This window comes from Bombina bombina, chromosome 7 (assembly GCF_027579735.1).
Source record: "Bombina bombina isolate aBomBom1 chromosome 7, aBomBom1.pri, whole genome shotgun sequence".
Lineage (NCBI taxonomy): Eukaryota > Metazoa > Chordata > Amphibia > Anura > Bombinatoridae > Bombina > Bombina bombina.
The window spans coordinates 573,438,345-573,459,959 of record NC_069505.1 but is presented as its reverse complement, the minus strand read 5'-3'; the positions used below and the strand labels follow the sequence as shown (position 1 = coordinate 573,459,959).

The window sequence follows — 21,615 nt, the reverse complement described above, 5'->3', positions numbered from 1 at the left end:
GTGATGTGGAGGCAGCTGATTTCTTATATTTAAAAAGAAAACTATTAAAACCATTGTCATTACATTTTGCAAAGTGCCCCCTTGCTGAATGTCTATGAACTTGAAAAAAAAACACTGGAAAATTGGAACACATGAAAATAAACACTAAGCAAAGAAAATGTACTATATTTTTAAAAATTAAAAAAAAAAACATTTGACAAATAATAAGGCTCAATAAATATCTTAAAAGTGGAATTTAATAATCGTGGTGTTCTATACAGTAAATATATAGATATAGTACCCTTTTCTTCTGATTACACACACACACACACATATATATATATATATATATATATATATATATATATATATGTAGTTATTAAAGGAATAAAAACCAAGCCAGCAATGAGATCCTTGAGTGAATCAGTCCAAAAATAAAGACCTCATTTTCACGTACAGTACAGGAATTTTTCTGGCTAGCTAGCAAGTTTTATGGAGCATAATTTGACAAATTGGTGTCAGAAGTGGGATAGTTTTTGTTTTTTGTTGTTGGTAATACTAGGGATCTATGATTGAAGAGGTCTCTGCTTGTTTTTGGAGGGGTTTCCAAGCAGGGGTTCATATAAGGCTTGACTTCTAATCAGTCATCAGAATCTAAAATGATGCAGAAAAAAAGTCACAGCCCAATATGATTATTTTTATTTACACAGCCATCCTCCTTTCCCATTTTGTTCCCAAGTATTATAAGCTTCTCTTCCTCCTTTTGCAGCCTTATGCATAGTGTGGCCTCACAAAGCATTGAATAGCCACAAGAGGGTTAGCCCCAACCCAAGGGATAGGGAGGTCTTGATGGAAGTGCCGCTGTTACATTCATTTGTGCTACAACAGGTCCTGGTATATTCCAGTTTAAATATGCTATCTTTGGAAGTTCCATTGGTAGGCACACAATTGGGTTCACACTGCAGTGAGGAAAACAGTTGTACAGAACCTGTAAAGAAAAAAAATGTACATAGTTAATCTATATATCAGATAATATGAAAATGTGAGATGCTTAATGGCTTTTCACTCCCTAGTATTTTGCAGGACAACTTTTAATCACAGAACTGCACTCACTCTGTCCTCTATGTTTGTCTTCCCAATAAACTAAGTTTCATCCATATTTTTTCTCCAGACCACATGGGCTTTGCTCCTGGATGATGATAATTATGATGATGAATGTAAACCTAGCACTTATAGACCTGTACTTACACTTCTCAATCAGTATCCCCACTGCAGTACAGGAAGAGAAAATACTAGTTATCTTATTTACAGAATTCCACATGGTCCCATATTTTGCAGGACTGTCAGAGGTTGGAGCTCTGTCCCACTATCCCTCAGAGTAAAATCAGTGATAATCTAAGGTCAACCAACTCACCCAGCCATGGGGCCCATTTATCAAGCTCCGGATTGAGGGCATCTAAAGACCGCTGCTCCATAACCTGTCCACGTGCTCTGAGCAGGCGGACAGACATTGCCGCAATTCAACACGATAGAGTACGATCGGGTTGATTGACACCCCCTGCTGGTGGCCGATTGACCAGGAATCTGCAGGATGCAGAGTTGCACCAGCAGCTCACAAGAGCTGCTGGTGCAATGCTGAATATGGAGAGCGTATCTCCGCATTCAGTGAGGTCTGTCAGACCTGATCCACACTGTCGGATCAGGTCCAACAGAACTTTGATAAATAGGGGCCCATGCCTGGAACCTCCTTTCCTGTTTACAGCATTGGGTGTTCCAGAACATAATATTTGGTATGCTAATTGAGGGGGGACATCACACATAGTATATGGAGCTCTTTGCAGTTCAACAAGGGTGCTACATGTGCATTTGGAAGTGCATAGGATCCCCACACCCCTATAGAACCAGTCATAACCCAGACTGCATACATACTCTGCCAGCTAGCCAGACACACAGCCCACTCTGTTCATGCCCCCCATACCACCCAGCCATAACCACAGGCCGCACCACCCGTCCTCAAGGTCCCAGTTGCAAACCCTTAAAATGTAAATAGGAATAGATTTACCAAAATGTATAAAAGTGGTTACTTTCTACTGTGCTACCCCACATATACTGAGTAAATGATAGTTTTTTCTATAAACTAAATTATTATTCTGTAGATAGATGTGAGTATTGTGAAATTTAAACTAATTATTTGAACTGGTATCCTATTGAAATGCAGAGCTTTCAATCATCCTGAAATTTGTAGGATTACCCCAATTTTGGAGTTCATCTGCTATAAATCCTTAAACTTTTTTTTCTCACCGTTCTCTAAGAGAATGTTTTGAATGCCTAACCCCCTGCCCAGAAAACAAACCCCATCTGAGATAACTCACTTCACCCATTCACCTCTAAGACACAAGGTTGTTTGGTACCACCCACAGACATTGTGGCTCCACACAAAAAACTAAGCCCCACCCCCTTAGCCCAGCTCCAAGTCTTACAATTAAAATGTAGGAAGGTATGGAAATCTCTCAACAATAACTAAATTGCATTTAAAATGCTGATATACTTGAAATGTCAATAATTCTAACTTCTTCTATTTTGACAATCAGTTCTTTGAATAATAAAACCAGGGTTACATTTAGGGTCAAGGATACATATAACTAAAGTATGGCACAACTGAATGCCAATGAAAAATTCAAATTGATTACTTTTTCCATAGGTGACATTTGGGAAATTGGTGTCAAACTGTTCCTCTCATTCATCTGAAAGAGTGGCTTTGTTGAAATTATATTTGGTCTAAAAATATTAACACTTTTTTTTTTTTTATAAATTTAAACTGAAAGTAATTAAAGTGATTGTAAAGTTTATCAATTTAGCGCCCAGTATATAATTATTCTTAAAAAAAAGAACTTTCATTCATTAAAATTTTTAAAGATGCTTCATTTGTAAAATAATTACCATTAGAGATGGTAAACATTGCGCTGTTCCTCTGCCCGCATCTCATGCTTTATTTAGTTGAACGAATCCGGCTTCAACCAATCATTGCTTGCCCCATGAGCTGTATGCCAAAGGGGGCATATAACAATTGGATGAAACTGGATTTGTCATTGATCATCTAAATAAAGTATGAGATGCGAGTGGAGGAACGGCACAATGTTTACCATCACTAAATGGTAATTATTTTACAAATAAAGCATCTTTATACATTTTAATGAATGGAAGTGCCCCTGTTTTTAAGAATAATTTTATATACTGGGCTGTAAATTGATAAACTTTACAATCACTTTAAGCTATATCAGGTATTTATTTCTAATGATTGCCAAATGGCTGCTGATGACAATTTACCACAAATCTACTGGTTGAAACTAACACACCTGTGAAAGTCTGATGAAAAGGTTAAAGTGACATTAAACACTAAGCAAAATTTATAAACAAAGTATTGAGGTTATTCTCCGCCTCCCTCTAGTCATGGGTGCCGCCATGTTGAAATCTAGGTTTCACTGCATTCCAATCCAGACGTGTTTGCACATGTGCAGCATTTTTCCTTCAGATAGCTACAGTGTAAGCTAGGTTACACAATAGCAACACCCCTGATTAGAGGAAGGTGCATGAAATGAATTTAGTGTCCCTTTAACATATTGATAACCAGAACATGCATTTTTTACACACATTTTGATATGTACTCTTTAGAATTAAAAAAATGATTATAAAATGTCCATTTAAATGTACATAATTTTGAATAAATTATATATTTTGTGTTGTGCTTTTAACAGCCACCCATTAATTTATATTGTGTTTATTTAATAAATAAATTATTTTAGCAATGGGCTTTTTAAGTGGATAATTATGAAATAAAAATGTACAGGGTATGCAGACATACAGATACTGTAAATGTAGTAAAGCAGTTGTTTTATAAATTCAAGCTTGATAATATAGTAATAACACAGCGTATTCAGAACAAATAGTGTAAGAAGGGGGATATATATTATGTTTCTGTACTCAGGATACAGTCGCCTAGATTACGAGTTTTGTCGGTAATGCTGTGCGGTGCTAATGAGCAGTTTTCCCTCACCGTTCACCTACAGTAACACTGGTATTACGGGCTTTTAGAAACCCGGCGTTAGCCGCAAAAAAGTGAGTGTAGAGCAAAATTTAGCTCCACACCTCACCTCAATACCAGCGCTGCTTACGTTAGCGGTGAGCAGGTAAAACGTGCTTGTGCACGATTTCCCCATAGGAATCAATGGGGGAGAGCCGGCTGAAAAAAAAACTAACACCTGCAAAAAAGCAGCGTAAAGCTCCTAACGCAGCCCCATTGATTCCTATGGGGAAATACTTTTTATGTCTACACCTAACACCCTAACATGAACCCTGAGTCTAAACACCACTAATCTTACACTTATTAACCCCTAATCCTCCGCCCCCAACATCACCGACACCTGCATTATATTATTAACCCCTAATCTGCTGCTCCGGACACCGCCGCCACCTACATTATACTAATGAACCTCTAATCTGATGCCCCCAACATCGCCAACACCTACATTATATTTATTAACTCCTAATCTGCCGCTCCCAATGTTGCCGCAACCTACCTACACTTATTAACCCCTAATCTGCCGCCCCCAAAGTCGCCGCCACTATATTAAATTTATTAACCCCTAAATCTAAGTCTAACCCTAACCCTAACACCCCCCTAACTTAAATATAATTTAAATAAATTTAAATAAAATAACTCTCATTCACTAAATTATTCCTATTTAAAACTAAATACTTACCTATAAAATAAACTCTAAGATAGCTACAATATAACTAATAGTTACATTGTATCTAGCTTAGGGTTCATTTTTATTTTACAGGCAACTTTGTATTTATTTTAACTAGGTAGAATAGTTATTAAATAGTTATTAACTATTTACTAACTACCTAGCTAAAATAAATACAAAGTATCTGTAAAATAAAACCTAACCTAAGTTACACTAACACTTAACACTACACTACAATTAAATAAATTAACTAAATTAAATACAATTAAATAAATTAAATTAAATTAGCTAAAGTACAAAAAAACAACACTAAATTACAGAAAATAAAAATCAAATTACAAGATCTTTAAACTAATTACACCTAATCTAATAGCCCTATCAAAATTAAAAAGACCCCCAAAATAAAAAAAAAACCTAGCCTAAACTAAACTATCAATAGCCCTTAAAAGGGCCTTTTGCGGGGCATTGCCCCAAAGTAATCAGCTCTTTTACCTGGAAAAAGTCCAATACCCCCCCAACATTAAAACCCACCACCCACACACCCAACCCTACTCTAAAACCCACCCAATACCCCCTTAATAAAGCCTAACACTAACCCCTTGAAGATCACCCTACCTTGAGAAGTCTTCACCCAGCCGGGCCGATGTCCTTAACGATGCCGGGTGAAGTGGTCCTCCAGACGGGCTGAAGTCTTCATCGAAGCCAGCAAGAAGAGGTCCTCCAGACGGGCAGAAGTCTTCATCCAGGTGGCGTGGAGCAGCTCCATCTTCAAGACATCTGACACGGAGCATCCTCTTCCAACGAAGTCCAACTGAAGAATGAAGGTTCCTTTAAATGATGTCATCCAAGATGGCTCCCTTGAATTCCGATTGGCTGATAGAATTCTATCAGCCAATCGGAATTAAGGTAGAAAAAATCCTATTGGCTGATTGGATCAGCCAATAGGATTTATTCTACCTTAATTCCAATTGGCTGATAGAATTCTATCAGCCAATCGGAATTCAAGGGACGCCATCTTGGATGACATCATTTAAAGGAACCTTCATTCTTCAGTTGGACTTCGTTGGAAGAGGATGCTCCGCGTCGGATGTCTTGAAGATGGACCCGCTCCGCGCCGGATGGATGAAGATAGAAGATGCCGCCTGGATGAAGACTTCTGCCCGTCTGGAGGACCTCTACTGGCCGGCTTCGATGAAGACTTCTGCCCGTCTGGAGGACCACTTCGCCCGGCTTCGTGGAGGACTTCGGCCTGGCTGGGTGAAGACTTCTCAAGGTAGGGTGATCTTCAAGGGGTTAGTGTTAGTTTTTATTAAGGGGGATTGGGTGGGTTTTAGAGTAGGGTTGGGTGTGTGGGTGGTGGGTTTTAATGTTGGGGGGGTATTGGACTTTTTTTCCAGGTAAAAGAGCTGATTATTTTGGGGCAATGCCCCGCAAAAGGCCCTTTTAAGGGCTATTTGTAATTTAGTATAGGGTAGGGCTTTTTATTATTTTGGGGGGCTTTTTTATTTTATTAGGGGGATTAGATTAGGTGTAATTAGTTTAAAAAACTTGTAATTATTTTATTATTTTCTGTAATTTAGTGGGAGGGGTTTTCATACTTTAGATAATTTTTTTCAATTGTATTTAATTGTAGTTAGTTTAGGTAATTAATTTAATTATAGTTTAGTGTTAGGTGTAATTGTAACTTAGGTTAGGATTTATTTTACAGGTAAATTTGAATTTAATTTTACTAGGTAGCTATTAAATAGTTAACTATTTAATAACTATTGTACCTAGTTAAAATAAATACAAAGTTGCCTGTAAAATAAAAAAAAACCTAGGATAGCTACAATGTAACTATTAGTTATATTGTAGCTATCTTAAGGTTTATTTTATAGGTAAGTATTTAGTTTTAAATAGGAATAATTTAGTGAATGATAGTAATTTTATTTAGATTTATTTAAATTATATTTAAGTTAGGGGGGTGTTAGGGTTAGGGTTAGACTTAGATTTAGGGGTTAATACATTTAATATAGTTGCGGTGACGTTGGGGGCGGCAGATTAGGGGTTAATAAATGTAGGTAGGTGTCGACGATGTTAGGGACGGCAGATTAGGGGTTAATAAAATTTAACTAGTGTTTGCTATGTGGGAGGGCGGCGGTTTATGGGATAATATGTTTATTATAGTGTCGGCGATGTCTGGTTCGGCAGATTAGGGGTTAAAATATTATTTTAGTGTTTACAATGTGAGGGGGCCTCGGTTTAGGGGTTAATAGGTAGTTTATGGGTGTTAGGGTACTTTTTAGCACTTTAGTTAAGAGTTTTATACTACGGCGTTAGCCCATAAAACTCTTAACTACTGACTTTTAAATGCGGTACCAGTCTTGACAGGAGAGGCTGTACCGTTCACTTTTTTGCAGACTCGTAATACCGGCGTTATGCAAGTCCCATTGAAAATATAGGATACGCAATTTACGTAAGTGGATTTGCGGTATTAACGAGTCTGGCCAAAAAAGTGAGCGGTACACCTGTACCTGCAAGACTCGTAATACCAGCGTTAGGAAAAAAGCAGCGTTGGGACCTCTCAACGCTGCTTTTTAAGGCTAACGCAAGACTTGTAATCTAGGTGAGTGATACTTATAAAACTATGATGTTTGATAATATAATATAATATAGAATAAAAAATCAGGCTACACAGTTCACTGTAATTAAATCAATATTTGGTGTGACCACCCTATGCCTTCAAAACAGCATAAATTATTCTATGTATACTTGAGAACAGTTTTTTAGCGAACTCAGCAGATAATTTGTTAAAGACAACATGGAGTAATAACCACAGTGCACCTATTGATTTAAGCGGCCTCAATTTCTTCTGTCTCTTCATGTAATCCCAGACATACTTGATAATGATGAGATCAGGGTTCTGTGGGGGCCGTACTAACCCTTTTCAGGACTCCTTGTTCTTCTTTACACTAAAGATAGTTATTAATGGCTTTGGCTGTATGATTGGGATTGTGCCAATGCTGCAGAATAAATTTCAGACCCATCAGATGCCTCCCTGATGGTATTGCATGATGGCTAAGTATCTGCCTGTACTTCTCAGCATTGAGGAGACCATTAATTCTTGCAAAATCCCCAACTATATTTGCAGAAATGCAGCCCTAAATGTTCAAGGAACTTCCAGCCTGCTTCACTGTAGCCTGCAGACACTCATTCTTGTACCGCTTTTCAGCCCTTTGGCAAACAAACTGCCTTCTGCTACAGCCAAATATTTCACATTTGACTAATCAGCCCAGAGCACCTGCTGCCATTTTTCTACACCCCAGTTCCTGTGTTTTTGTGCATAGTTGAGTCGTTTGGCCTTCTTTTCACATTGGAGGTATGTTTTTTGGCCCTAAGCCTTTAATGAAGACCATTTCTGACCAGACTTCTCCAGACACTAGATGAAACAGGTTCTTTACACTTTCTAAATTTTAGGAAAAGGTTCTTAAGTACTGGTGAGAACCAGCTGAATCCCACCATTGGGTGTACCATTGTCTCAATGGTTACTACCAATTCTGAGCTAATGGCACTGCAGGACATATACTGATTGCAAAGGGAAGTAAGCATGAAGTTTCCTTGGCTGACCACTGCATCTACAGTTCTCAGTGATGCCCATATTTTTATGCTTCTTCAGAGAAACTTGGACAGCACATCTGGAGACCCATGTCTGCCTTGAGATTTTTGCACGGGAAAGACCTTGCTAATGCAGTATAACTTCATTGTGCCTTGTTTCTGTGCTCAGTGCTTGTCTTTTGACATTAAACTGTCACCTTGTTAGCAATGTTTGGCTGTTTCTCACAAAGTTTTATTCTTCCTACACAGCGGTTTCTGTTTCAGTTAATGATTATGTATCAACCTACATATTAAATTGATGATCATTAGCACCTGTTTGCTATAATTATTTAATCATGCACCTGACTATATGCCTACAAAATCCCTGACTTTGTACCTAGAAGAATTGATGGTCACAACAAATATTGATTTGATTTAGATTTTTCTTCTGTTCACTCACTTTGCATTTTGTTAAGTGATAAAAAAAATAAACTTATAGCATTTCTATTTTTTGAAAGCCTTCTTACTTTAGTCACACCTGTCTATAACTTTTGCACATTAGTGTGTGCATATATGTTACGGGTAAAGTAAGAAATTGGGTAATCCTAGCATTACCCAAAACTGACATTACCCAGGCGGCTGTGGATAAAGCCTGATGTAACAACGATAAATCTTCTTAGAGTGCATTGAGTCACTGCATCAAACATATATACAATGCACTGTAATTCACACATCTTCACTATCTTTTTTGCCTCCGTCTGGGGGTATAAGCGAGGTGAAGCCCCCCTCGTAAACCTCATTCCCCAAGGTTCCCTTGGGGTGGTTGCCAGAGGATCGACGGGGCACCTTCCTTGAACCCCTCAGGCAAAGGCAAAAAAAAATAGTGTAGATGGGGGAATTACATTACATCAGGGTTTACCCGGGTAAACCTAGGATTACCCAGATTTCTGACTTTAACCGTAACATATATATCCCATTACAGTCATTTATATGCCGGTTACCCATTTAGCTATAAAATTGCAAGGATGAAAAAAAGTATAAGTTAATATAATACACACAATTCTGTATATTTAAAGATCTCACAGAAAATAAGAGTTGAATTACCTATCATGGTTTTGGTAGTTGAGCAATTTCCCATGCAGTTATCAACTTTTGAATTGCTCCAGCATCTCCCAATAAACCGGAAATCACAAATGTTGCATGTTAAAGTGGACACTGGGAAGACAAAATAATGGTTTTAAGGGGGTTAGCACATTATTAAACACACCTTGTTTATTTTTTATTTATTTCATTGTATGTTACTTTCATGTAAATATTGTTTATTTTGATTTTCAAGCTAAAAGAATGTGCATGCTTGTGTACAAGTGAAGCCTTAGGACAGTGATAGCTAACCTTAGTATTCCAGATATTTTTAAAACTATATTTTTCATTATGCTTGGGCATGCTGCAGTCTAGTTGAGCATCATGGGAAATGTAGTTTCAAAATATCTGTGGTGTCAATGTTAGCCTTCGCTTCCCTAGGGACTACCTTCTTAGTGGCTGGTAAATAAAACTCACACAGTTCTGTTTATGGACAGTAACACACCACACAGTAAAAAAAACGCACACACAATAGAAACATCCATTTTAGATTTAAAAAAATAAAAACTGTAATATATTTTGCAAAGCTTACATTAAAGGGATAGTCTACTACAAAAATGTTATTTCTAGAAAAATAGGTAATTCCTTTATTACCCATTCCCCAGTTTTGCATAATCAACACAGTTATATTAATATATGTTTTACTTCTGTGATTACCTTGTATCTAAGCATCTGCAGACTGCCCCTTATTTCAGTTCTTTTCACAGACTTGTATTTTAGCCAATCAGTGCTGACTCACGTGAGTGAGCACAATGGTATATATATGGTACACATGAACTAATGCCCTCTAGTATGAAAAACTGTCAAAATGCACTGAAATAAGAAGTGACCTTCATGGGCTTAGAAATTAGCATATGAGTTTAGCTTTCAACAAAGAATACCAAGAGAACAAAGCAAATTTTATGATAAAAGTAAATTGGAAAGTTGTTTAAATTTGCACGCCCTATTTGAATCATGAAAGATTAAATTTGACTTGACTGTCTCTTTAAGATGTATGCTGGAACCCTGGACATGCAGAACTGGTCTGGGCTGAGGTAGGTGAGGGACAATTAGAGCAAAGCTCTAAAAGTGTGACCGTCCCGCAAAATACATCTCTGAACAAGTGTCTTCCACGAGTAAAATGGCTTGTAAATTATAAGTTCTGTAAACTTTCAAATTTACTTGAAATGAAAAAAGTAAAAATCTAAATAACAGATAAAAATTATCATTCTTAAAGGGATAGTAAACACCTTGTAATTATAAGAATGTTTAGAAGTCTTTCAATTAATTAACATAAGTGAGTAGGATTGTTTCAATAGTCAAACTCACCTCACCACTTGCCTTGGAACAGCCAATCAGAATTTGCTACTAGGGTTGCCAGCTGTGGTAGGTGGAGTTATATAATGTCCACTTCCTTGCCCTAACTATATATACTTTTCACAACTGAGCAGTGATTTTATACCATTGGTTGCCAGTAACATTCAAATCAATATAGAAAAAAGTTCCATGCATCCACGACTGTAAATAGTATATAAATAAAAAGTCCAAGGTCTCTCAGATATATTCAAAACATAAAAGATATAAATTCATTAGTAACAATTAAAAAAGGCAGACTCCATGTGAGAACAAGAGGTGAAAAGCAGTAAAAAAGAAAGTCTGACCGGTTTCGGTCACTCAGACCGTAGTCTTAGACATTCAAATCAATAATTTTACCTTTCTGCCAGTAACACGGGCCAGTTATAACATAGTAACATAGTAGATAAGGTTGAAAAAAGACTGAAGTCCATCGAGTTCAACCTATGCAAATCTAAAATACTTACAAAAAGCTCTAGTTAAGGTTAAATAACCCCACTAAAAGGTCACCCATTTAATACTAGCAATCATATTCATGAATTTTGTTTATATACAGAAATGTATCCAGACTATTTTTAAATGTATCTAGGGTATTGGCATTCACTACCTCCTTTGGTAATGAGTTCCACAATTTTATTGCTCTTACAGTGAAAAAACGTTTCCGTTGCAGGAGATTACATCTCCTTTCCTCCAACCTTAAATTGTGACCTCTTGTCAGAAACAATTTTCTTGGAATAAACAGAGCTTCTGCCATCTCTGAATATGGGCTTTGAATATATTTATATAAAGTAATCATGTCACCTCTCAAGCGCCATTTTTTCAAAAGAAAACAGACCCAGTTTGGCTAGCCTCTCCTCATAGGTTAATTTCACCAATCCCCTTATTAGCTTTGTGGCCCTTCTCTGAACTTTTTCTAGTTCTGCAATATCTTTTTTTGCGATCGGTCCCCAGAACTGCACTCCATACTCAAGGTGAGGTCTTACCAGGGCTTTATATAGTGACAGAATTATGCTTTCCTCCCTTGAATCAATGCCACTTTTAATACATGCTAGTATCTTATTAGCCTTTGAAGCCACTGCCCTGCATTGTGCCCCCATCTTTAGCTTGTTATCTATTACTACCCCCAAATCCCTTTCCTCCTCTGTTTGGCTAAGTCTTGTTACATTTAAAAAATACGTTGCCCTTTTTTTTACTGATCGCACACAGATCAGAAACATTACCCCAGTGCTACATATAACACATAGAATGGGGGTTTGGCCCTCAAAAACTGCTATTAACACATAAGACAGAGTTTTGTTTTTACCCTCCTTGGCTGCCAGAGTAAAGCATGTACAGAGTAATTTCCTTCTGGGTCATATCTAATTGAAACCTCTGTCAAGTTGGTTTATCGTATATCCCTAAATTGTGGCCAATCACAGCTAGCTTCAGATAAGTTTGTGAAAAAGAGAAAAAATCCAATGGTACTACGTAGTATATTCTATACCTTTAAATCCCCTATATAAAGTACTCTATAAATGTAGAGTTACTGTTATGCTTTGTAGGTTCTGTGTATTAAAGGGACATTAAACACTTTGAGATGACAATATAAAATGGTAAATCGTATTTATAAAAAAGCCTCTGCAGTATACTTTTAATATTTATTTTGTCCCCTTTTCCTGTAATTCCATTCTGAAATTGTGAGCTTTTCAGTTCCTGTTAGAAATGGAAGTGCAGAACACTGTTATATTCCCCACAACCATTGGCTGCACACTCTAGTGACTTATTAATAAATGTCCCTAATTGGCCACAGCAGAGAAGGTAACCTAAGTTACAACATGGCAGCTCCCATTGTTTTATAGACACTAAAACATTACACTTATGTTGTCAATATTTAAAGAGCTAATGCAACGTTAAAAAATACATCTACATGTTATTCTCAGACTAATATGTGTTTTGAATGCATTATTCTAACTAGCATTTATTTAGTGTTTAATGCCCCTTTAATGCTAGATACAAGAGTATTTTAGGAGTGGTATAGAACCATCTCCTAGATAGAATACACTTATAGCACTCAGAGATTCTATTGAGGAGATGGTTCTCTAACACTGCTAAAATACTCTTGTAGTTAGATGAGTTTGTGCTCTATGAAATTCAAAGCATTTTTGAAGGAAACCAATTTCCTTTTTGGCATGGGGCCAGTATATTTTTTACACAATAACAAGGTATTTTGTAGCAAATTCAACCATAATAAGTAATGGTATCCTGCATTTTTTTTAACTATATATAGTTAAACATTTTATATTACAAAATATTCCATGTACCTTTAAAAACCAGTTAAAAGAACAGTAAAGTCAATATTAAATATTTATTATTTAGATATAGAGGTCTATTTATCAAAAGTCTTGCAGACCTGATCCGACAGTGCGGGTCAGGGCTGCAAGACCTCGCTGAATGCGGAGAGCAATGCACTCTCCATATTCAGCATTGCACCAGCAGCTCACAAGAGGTGCTGGTGCAACACCGCCCCCTGCAGACTCACGGCCAATCAGCTGCCAGCAGGGAGGTGTCAATCAACCCGATCGTACTCGATCGGGTTGAATTGTGGTGATTCCTGTTTGTCTCCTCAGAGCAGGCGGACAGGGTTATGGAGCAGTGGTCTTTAGACCGCTGCTTCATAACTGCAGTTTCTGGCGAGTCTTCAGACTCGCCAGAAACACGGGCCCACAAGCTCCATACGGAGCTTGATAAATGGGCCTCATAGTGTGCAATTTTAAACAACTTTCCAGTTTACTTTTTTTTATCAAATTTGCTTTGTTCTCTTAGGGGCTGATTCATCAAGTTCCTTATGGAGCTTGATGCCCCTGTTCCCGCATGAGCCTTCAGGCTTGCTGGAAACAGAAGTTATGAAGCAGCAGTCTAAAGACTGCTGCTCCATAACTTGTCTGCCTGTTCTGAGATTGCAGACAGAAATCAAACCGGGGTTGATTGACACCCCCTGCTAGTGGCCGACTGGCCGCGAATCTGCGGGGGGCGGTATTGCACCAGCAGTTCACAAGAACTGCTGGTGCAATGATAAATGCAGAGAGCTTATGCTGTCGGCATTTATCGATGTGCAACGGACATGATACGCTACACCGTATCATCTCCGCTTGCACTATGATAAATCTAACCCTTAGTGTAATTTTGTCGAATAGCCCTTTTAAGAGCTCGCTGGTGATTGGTGGCTTCACATGTATGCCTCTTTCCAGCAAACAGCAGCACTTATAAGATAAAAAGACCTTCAGGGTCATATATGGAGCAGCGTTTTGGGCACCTGACCCTTAATCATGCTTCTTTTTGCTGGAATGTGATTGTAGTGCTGCTGTTTGCTGAAGTGTAATTGTAGTTCTGCCGTTTGCTGAAGTGTAATTGTAGTGCTGCTGTTTGCTGAAGTGTAATTGTAGTGCTGCTGTTTGCTGGAATGTGATTGTAGTGCTGCTGTTTGCTGAAGTGTAATTGTAGTGCTGCTGTTTGCTGAAGTGTAATTATAGTGCTGCTGTTTGCTGAAGTGTAATTGTAGTGCTGCTGTTTGCTGGAATGTGATTGTAGTGCTGCTGTTTGCTGAAGTGTAATTGTAGTGCTGCTGTTTGCTGAAGTGTAATTGTAGTGCTGCTGTTTGCTGGAATGTGATTGTAGTGCTGCTGTTTGCTGAAGTGTAATTGTAGTGCTGCTGTTTGCTGAAGTGTAATTGTAGTGCTGCTGTTTGCTGGAATGTGATTGTAGTGCTGCTGTTTGCTGAAATGTAATTGTAGTGCTGCTGTTTGCTGAAATGTATTTGTAGTGCTGCCGTTTGCTGAAGTGTAATTGTAGTGCTGCTGTTTGCTGGAATGTGATTGTAGTGCTGCTGTTTGCTGAAGTGTAATTGTAGTGCTGCTGTTTGCTGGAATGTGATTGTAGTGCTGCTGTTTGCTGAAGTGTAATTGTAGTGCTGCTGTTTGTTGGAATGGGATTGTAGTGCTGCTGTTTGCTGAAGTATAATTGTAGTGCTGCTGTTTGTTGGAATGTGATTGTAGTGCTGCTGTTTGCTGAAGTATAATTGTAGTGCTGCTGATTGTTGGAATGTGATTGTAGTGCTGCTGTTTGTTGGAATGTGATTGTAGTGCTGCTGTTTGCTGAAGTGTAATTGTAGTGCTGCTGTTTGCTGGAATGTGATTGTAGTGCTGCTGTTTGCTGAAGTGTAATTGTAGTGCTGCTGTTTGTTGGAATGGGATTGTAGTGTTGCTGTTTGTTGGAATGGGATTGTAGTGCTGCTGTTTGCTGAAGTATAATTGTAGTGCTGCTGTTTGTTGGAATGTGATTGTAGTGCTGCTGTTTGCTGAAGTGTAATTGTAGTGCTGCTGTTTGCTGAAGTATAATTGTAGTGCTGCTGTTTGTTGGAATGTGATTGTAGTGCTGCTGTTTGCTGAAGTGTAATTGTAGTGCTGCTGTTTGTTGGAATGTGATTGTAGTGCTGCTGTTTGTTGGAATGTGATTGTAGTGCTGCTGTTTACTGAAGTGTAATTGTAGTGCTGCTGTTTGCTGAAGTATAATTGTAGTGCTGCTGTTTGTTGGAATGTGATTGTAGTGCTGCTGTTTGCTGAAGTGTAATTGTAGTGCTGCTGTTTGCTGAAGTATAATTGTAGTGCTGCTGTTTGTTGGAATGTGATTGTAGTGCTGCTGTTTGCTGAAGTGTAATTGTAGTGCTGCTGTTTGCTGAAGTATAATTGTAGTGCTGCTGTTTGTTGGAATGTGATTGTAGTGCTGCTGTTTGCTGAAGTGTAATTGTAGTGCTGCTGTTTGCTGGAATGTGATTGAAGGATTTGGCAGGGTCCTTGTATCAGCATGCACTGTACATGAGCTGCTGTGCTTCATTATGGCTTTATGGACATATATGCCTCTTGTCATTGGTTCACTTGATGTGCTCAGCTAGCTCCCAGTAGTGCATTGCTGATCCTGAGCCTACACTTCAACAAAGGATAACAAGATAATGAAAAATATTTGGTATTAGAAGTTAATTTGAAAGTTGTTTAGAATTGTATGCTCTGTCTGAATCACAAGTTTAAAGGGACAGTCTACACAAAAAATGTTTTTGTTTAAAAATATAGATAACGCCTTTACTACCCATTCCCCATCTTTGCACAACCAACATTTATACATTAATATACTTTATAACATTTAAACCTCTAAATGTCTGCCTGTTTCTAAGCTACTACAGACAGTCTCTAATCACATGCTTCTGTATTTGCTTTTCACAACAGGAGACTGCTAGTTCATGTGGGCCATATAGATAACATTGTGTTCATGCACGAGGAGTTATTTAAGAGTTAGCACAACACAGTACTAAATGCAAGTCAATAGATAATAAATAAATAGTCATGTGATCAGGGGGCAGTATGCAGAGGCTTAGATACAAGGTAATCATAGAGGTAAAAAGTGTATTAATAAAACAGTGTTGGTTATGCAAAACTGGGGAATGGGTAATAAAGGGATTATCTATCTTTTAAACAATACAAATGCATATTGTAGACTGTCCCTTTAAGTTGAGGAATGTTAAGCAATGTCAGTCATTTCCTTTTCTTTTCCCTAACGCTATTCAGCCACTTATTCTTTTTATCTCACTCTTATCTCAATTCATCCACTTAACTTATCAGACTCCTATTGTAACTTACTTTCTCTAGTGCTTTAATTCCTCCATAATGATACTCATTATTTTCATTATGCAGGGATCCTTTGTTGATACATCATATATTGACTTTGAAATGTCAAGAATTCAAGGAGCCTGGAAAGAGCTATTGTAATGTGGTATTAAATACCCAATATGCTCTGCATAAAGGCACTGAGTATTTCTATAGGGACAACGCCCAAGGAAGAGCTGATGTGTTTTTTTTCTCATTAGGATACGCTTTTATACCCCCATTGTTGACCCAATAGGCAAATTCCCCTAATGAAGAATTCCTACCATTATAAACTGTTATAGTGTATAGGTCAGGTTATGATGACTTTTACATGAAAGGCTCCAAGTTTGAGTTCCTTTTACCTATGAACAGCTTACGAAAGTGAATATATTTAAGGGACACTCGAGTCAGAATTAAACTTTCATGATTCAGATAGAGCAGCAACTTTAAACAATTTTCCAATTTGCTTCCATTAACAAAATGTGCACAGTCTTTTTATATTTACACTTTTTGAGTCACCAGCTCCTACTGAGCACGTGCAAGAATTCACAGACTATACGTGTATGCGTTTGTGATTGGCTGATGGCTGTCACATGATACAGGAAGAGTGGAAATAGACAGAACTTTAAAATGTGTCTGAAAAAAAAACCTACTACTCATTTGACATTAAGACTAAGGGGTCAATTTATCAAGTCTAAAGACCGCTGCTTCATAACCTGTCCACTTGTTCTGAGGCGGTGGACAGAAATCAACCCGAATGCGATCGGGTTGATTGACACCCCCTGCTAGCAGCCGATTGGCCGCGAATCTGCAGGGGGCGGCATTGCACCAGCAGTTCACAAGAACTGCTGGTGCAATGATAAATGCCGACAGCATATGCTGTCGGCATTTATCGATGTGCAGCGGACATGATCCGCTACATTGTATCATGTCTGCTCGCACATTAATAAATTGACCCCTAAGTGCTATTGCATTGTCTTTTTATCATGCGTTTGTTGATTATGTAAATCTACTGTATTTACCGTTCTATTTTCTCCAGTCTATACTGACTTTTCTTCTTTTAGGTCCTGTTTTAAGAACATAATTAATTCCCCTTCCTATAAGGAATTCTCTTTAGAAGAATATTCCATTTATAACTGGCGCTGCGGAATCTGTTGACGCTCTACAAATAACCGATAATAATAACTAATCACTCCCTTGTGACTTAAATCCTAGTTGTTAAAGGGACATGAAACACAAATTTTATATTTTATGATTTAGAGCATACATTTAAAAAAAAAAATTCCAGTTTACTTCCACAATCAATTTTGCTTCATTTTCTTGGTATCCTTTATTCAAGAAGCAGCAATGCACTACTGTGAACCAGCTGAACACATCAGTAAGCCAATGACAATGAGTCATATATGTGCAGCCACCAGCTCCTGAGCCTACCTAGGTATGCTCTTCAACAAAAGATACCAAGAGAACTTAACATGTTAGATAATATAATAAATTGAAGATATGATTAAAATGACATGCTCTATCTAAATTATAAAGAAAAAATGTTGCGTTCCATGTCGCTTTAAGAGCAAGAATCTATATAACACCTACACAGTATTGCTGTTGTAATATTCAGATTTATATGTAATATTATTTAAAAGAAAATCCCTTTATAACAATATCTTATGACTGAGATGACTTTACTTGACACAACATTTATCCTTTCCTAGAAATTCTCTTTCTTTATATGGTAACCCTTATATAAGCACAGTCTGTTTATAACATTATTTCCAAACGACCATATCGTATTCTAAAGAAAGAGCAACCCCATATAATCAGATGTCACTGCCCTTACAGTAAAAAGGGACAGTAAACACATAATAGATGCTTATTTATACATAGCAAAACAACTTTGCAATATACATTAATTGTTTATTTTGCCCCCTTTTCCTGTAATTTAAGTCTTTAAACAATAGCAGATTTTCCAGCCCTGGAAACTGAAAGACACGTCACAGATTTCACAAGTCTAACCTTGACCACATATATGTCCCTAATTTGCTGTGTGTGTTATCTTATCGTTTCCGCTGAAGCCAAAAAATAGAGATTTGTTACCACAAAGATAGGGTTAACCTCAGTCATATGCAAATCCAGAATTGCTCCTCCAAATAAGGAAAGTGTGGGTGAAGTTTAATTGAAAAACAGTTCAAGCAAACAAGGTGTTAACTGTTCTAATAAAGTTCAGACTCTGCTGGTACGTTAATTTATTGAAAGACTGCAGAAAACAAATTGTAATTACAGCAAACTGTTTACAACATTGTACACCTGTCTCCTTCTTTTATGAACATCTATTATAAGAAAGTCTTTTATTGAAAAGGGATATGGAACACTGATTGTGATATAACGTTTATCTATGAGTAGTAAAAAAAATCCAAATATACATTCATTGTGCATTTAGCTTGTTTCTGCTGTAAAAAAGCCAACAGTTAAATTCTGTAATTTAAAGGGCTATAAAACCTAAAAAAAAAAGTCTTTAAAGATTCAAATAGAGCATACCATTAAAAAAAAAAAAAAACCTTAATCCAATTTGTTTCTATTAGCAAATTTTCTTTGTTCCTGTGATATTCTTTGTTGAAGAGATAGTTAGGTAGCGTCTGGCGCACTACATGACAGGAAATAGTACTGCCATCTAACATTTCTTACAAAACGACTGACATATAGTACTGCAGAAATGGGCCGGCTCCTAAGCTTATGTTGTTGCTTTTCAACAAAAGATACCAAGAGAACAAAGACAATTTAATAATAGAAGTAAATTAGAAAGTTGTTTAAAATTGCTGCTCTATCTGAGTCATGAAAGATCATTTTTGGGTTTCATTTGCCTTTAAGGGTAATAATACAAAAATACTCCAGTTTTGAAATTCATTAATAAAGTTACAGCAGGTAGGTCTTTTATGAAGTATAATAATATAATATAATATATATATATACACACACATATTGCAGATATAAATGATATAGATAGACTGATGTGTGTGTAAAAAAGTGCTTTAATTCCTTATAACATGTCATCTTTGCACTCCCACCATGGAGCTGATGAATAGTGGCGTTGTTCGACTGCCGTTGCTGATTGGCTGTTCTTATGCCCAGCTGTTCTCTTCAGCTCCCATACTGGAGTTTATCTATGTATTTAATCCCTTTTGTGAGTTCCATGGTGAGTTGGGCAAAAATGGCATGGTCTCATTTATTAAATTGTGTACAATAATCTCCATTTGATTTCCATTCACTAAAACTGCATTCAGTTTAAATCCACAAATATACCAGGTGATAAATATGTGACATTTTAACCCAAGACTGCCCTGAAGCATATTTCACAGAGCAGGTAAACCACACACTTAGCCCCTCTACACTGACACACCCATACACACACTCTTCATAGCTCACATTGTAGTAGAATTCCCATGTAAGACCCCAGACTTACCCACTGCAATAACTCCTAAAGTGACTCCTAATGCCAGAATCAACCTCATTTTGAAGAATATCTACAAAAAAAAATTGTTTGGAAATTGATTTTGAAGGCAAATTTTTTTTTTGGTAAGAAGAGACAGACGTGGCATTTTGAGATTGCTAAATAAAAATAATAAATTAATCAAATTAAATAGATATTAAAATCCCCAAATAATCATACAGATGAAAGCAGTTACCTTTGTTACAAATATTTGTGTTGTGTGAAAAAAAACATTGTCTATTTAACTGATATTAAAGCAAATACAGCTCATACTTGAGGACATATTTCTCACTGGCTCATAAAGACAACGCCCAAAGCTATGTTGGTAAACAGTGACATAGCCCAAAACCATACAAAAAAAGTATTTTGGTGTTAGCTTACATATATTTGTTTTTTTTAAAAAACAAAACAATAATGACACATTATTAGTATTTTAAAATATTTAAGAAACAAATTAACTTTAATATATTAAAATATTATATTTAAGATTCAACAATAAATAAATGAATATGTTCTAAAGGCAGATAAAAAGATGGAATGGCATATGATAGAGACAAAATGATATAGAAAAGATCTTACAGTAAAACCAAATACAAGGTCTTAAAGTTTTAACACGCTAACTATAACTTTAAAAAGAATAAAAAGCTTTAAGTTCTCATGTCATGTCTATGATCCAAGAGGGAAAAATTGCATAAAGCAAAAATAGCTGTAACAGATTAATCTACTACTCAAAGCCAAGCAAACTGTTGGCAATCCAAAAAACTCTTTATAGATATAGTTGCTTTAAAAATAAGAAAACTTAATAAAAGGGTGTTTCAGGTCAGATTACATTTTGATTACATATAATTCCAGTTGCATAAACAAAATCCAAAGATATTGTTCTGAAAGCCCAGGTCAGGGCTGTTCAAACAGAAGCATAAAGTTGTTAAAAAGGAATATTTGAAGTTCTGTAAAATTCCAGACAGGGACAGAACAGCTGGTTTTGAAAAGTCCAGAAAACAGTGAAGAAAAAGTAAATATATATATAAAGGGTTACTAGTGACATTACCAGATGCAGCTTCCAGTCCTGTTGCTCTGCACTGTGTATATAAATATATATTGCTGCGCTCTATATACCACTGCCAGCAGGGGACGGAAATGTGAGTTCATCAGATTCCAGCTTTCTAACGGACACACCTGTGTTTTTCCTTTTTTTTTTTTGGTGTGAATTTGACATCAGTGAACATTCTAGTAAATGTTTATCTGTGTTTGTGTGAGTTACTATGTATCTTTTGTGTTGACAAACTAGTTGTGATTATACAGAAAAAAATGCAAAATGTCTCTATGGAAAAAATACATAGATTATAAAAGGAATTTTTTGGCCAGAATACAAGTGGCGCACTACTTAGCGCTTTCGCTCGATGCAAACACTGCCAGAAGTAAACTTTTAGCGTGCGCTAACCCAAGTTGAAAGTAAAATGTTTGTGCGTAAGCGAAAAAGCCGCGTGCTAACTTTAGGACTAAGAATATTGCAACTGCGCTAATTTGTGCTCCCCATAGACTTCAATGAAGAGCAAAAATGTAAAAAACACCTAAAACTTATCGCTTATCGCTAACCTGGCAGGAGTTACATCTACAGCGCTAACCCGAAAGTAGCTAGTAATATTTTACATTCCAATGTTCTTCACAAAGAAGAAAGTTTTTTTTTTAA

The 21,615-nt window shown here is 36.9% G+C and overlaps 1 protein-coding gene across 1 annotated transcript; it reads right to left on the bottom strand.

The window, feature by feature from the left end:
• Window positions 1-218: 218 nt before the first annotated feature.
• Window positions 219-21,060, bottom strand: LOC128667086 (ly-6/neurotoxin-like protein 1). Its single transcript, XM_053721974.1, has 4 exons — window positions 20,974-21,060; window positions 19,899-19,959; window positions 9,405-9,515; window positions 219-967 (listed from the first exon to the last, which is right to left on the bottom strand). Exons 2-4 carry the CDS (start codon window positions 19,945-19,947, stop codon window positions 768-770), a joined length of 360 nt encoding a protein of 119 aa, XP_053577949.1. The 5' UTR covers window positions 19,948-19,959; window positions 20,974-21,060; the 3' UTR covers window positions 219-767.
• Between the last annotated feature and the right edge of the window lie 555 nt (window positions 21,061-21,615).

What these genes read in the sequence shown, in the direction of transcription:
- LOC128667086 (XM_053721974.1), bottom strand. Translation starts at nt 19,947, where the DNA reads ATGAGGTTGATTCTGGCATTAGGAGTCACTTTAGGAGTTATTGCAGTG. An exon ending in TTTAGGAGTTATTGCAGTGG is followed by an intron (nt 9,516 to 19,898) that starts GTAAGTCTGGGG and finishes TTGTCTTCCCAG; the next exon opens with TGTCCACTTTAACATGCAAC. An exon ending in AACTACCAAAACCATGATAG is followed by an intron (nt 968 to 9,404) that starts GTAATTCAACTC and finishes TTTTCTTTACAG; the next exon opens with GTTCTGTACAACTGTTTTCC.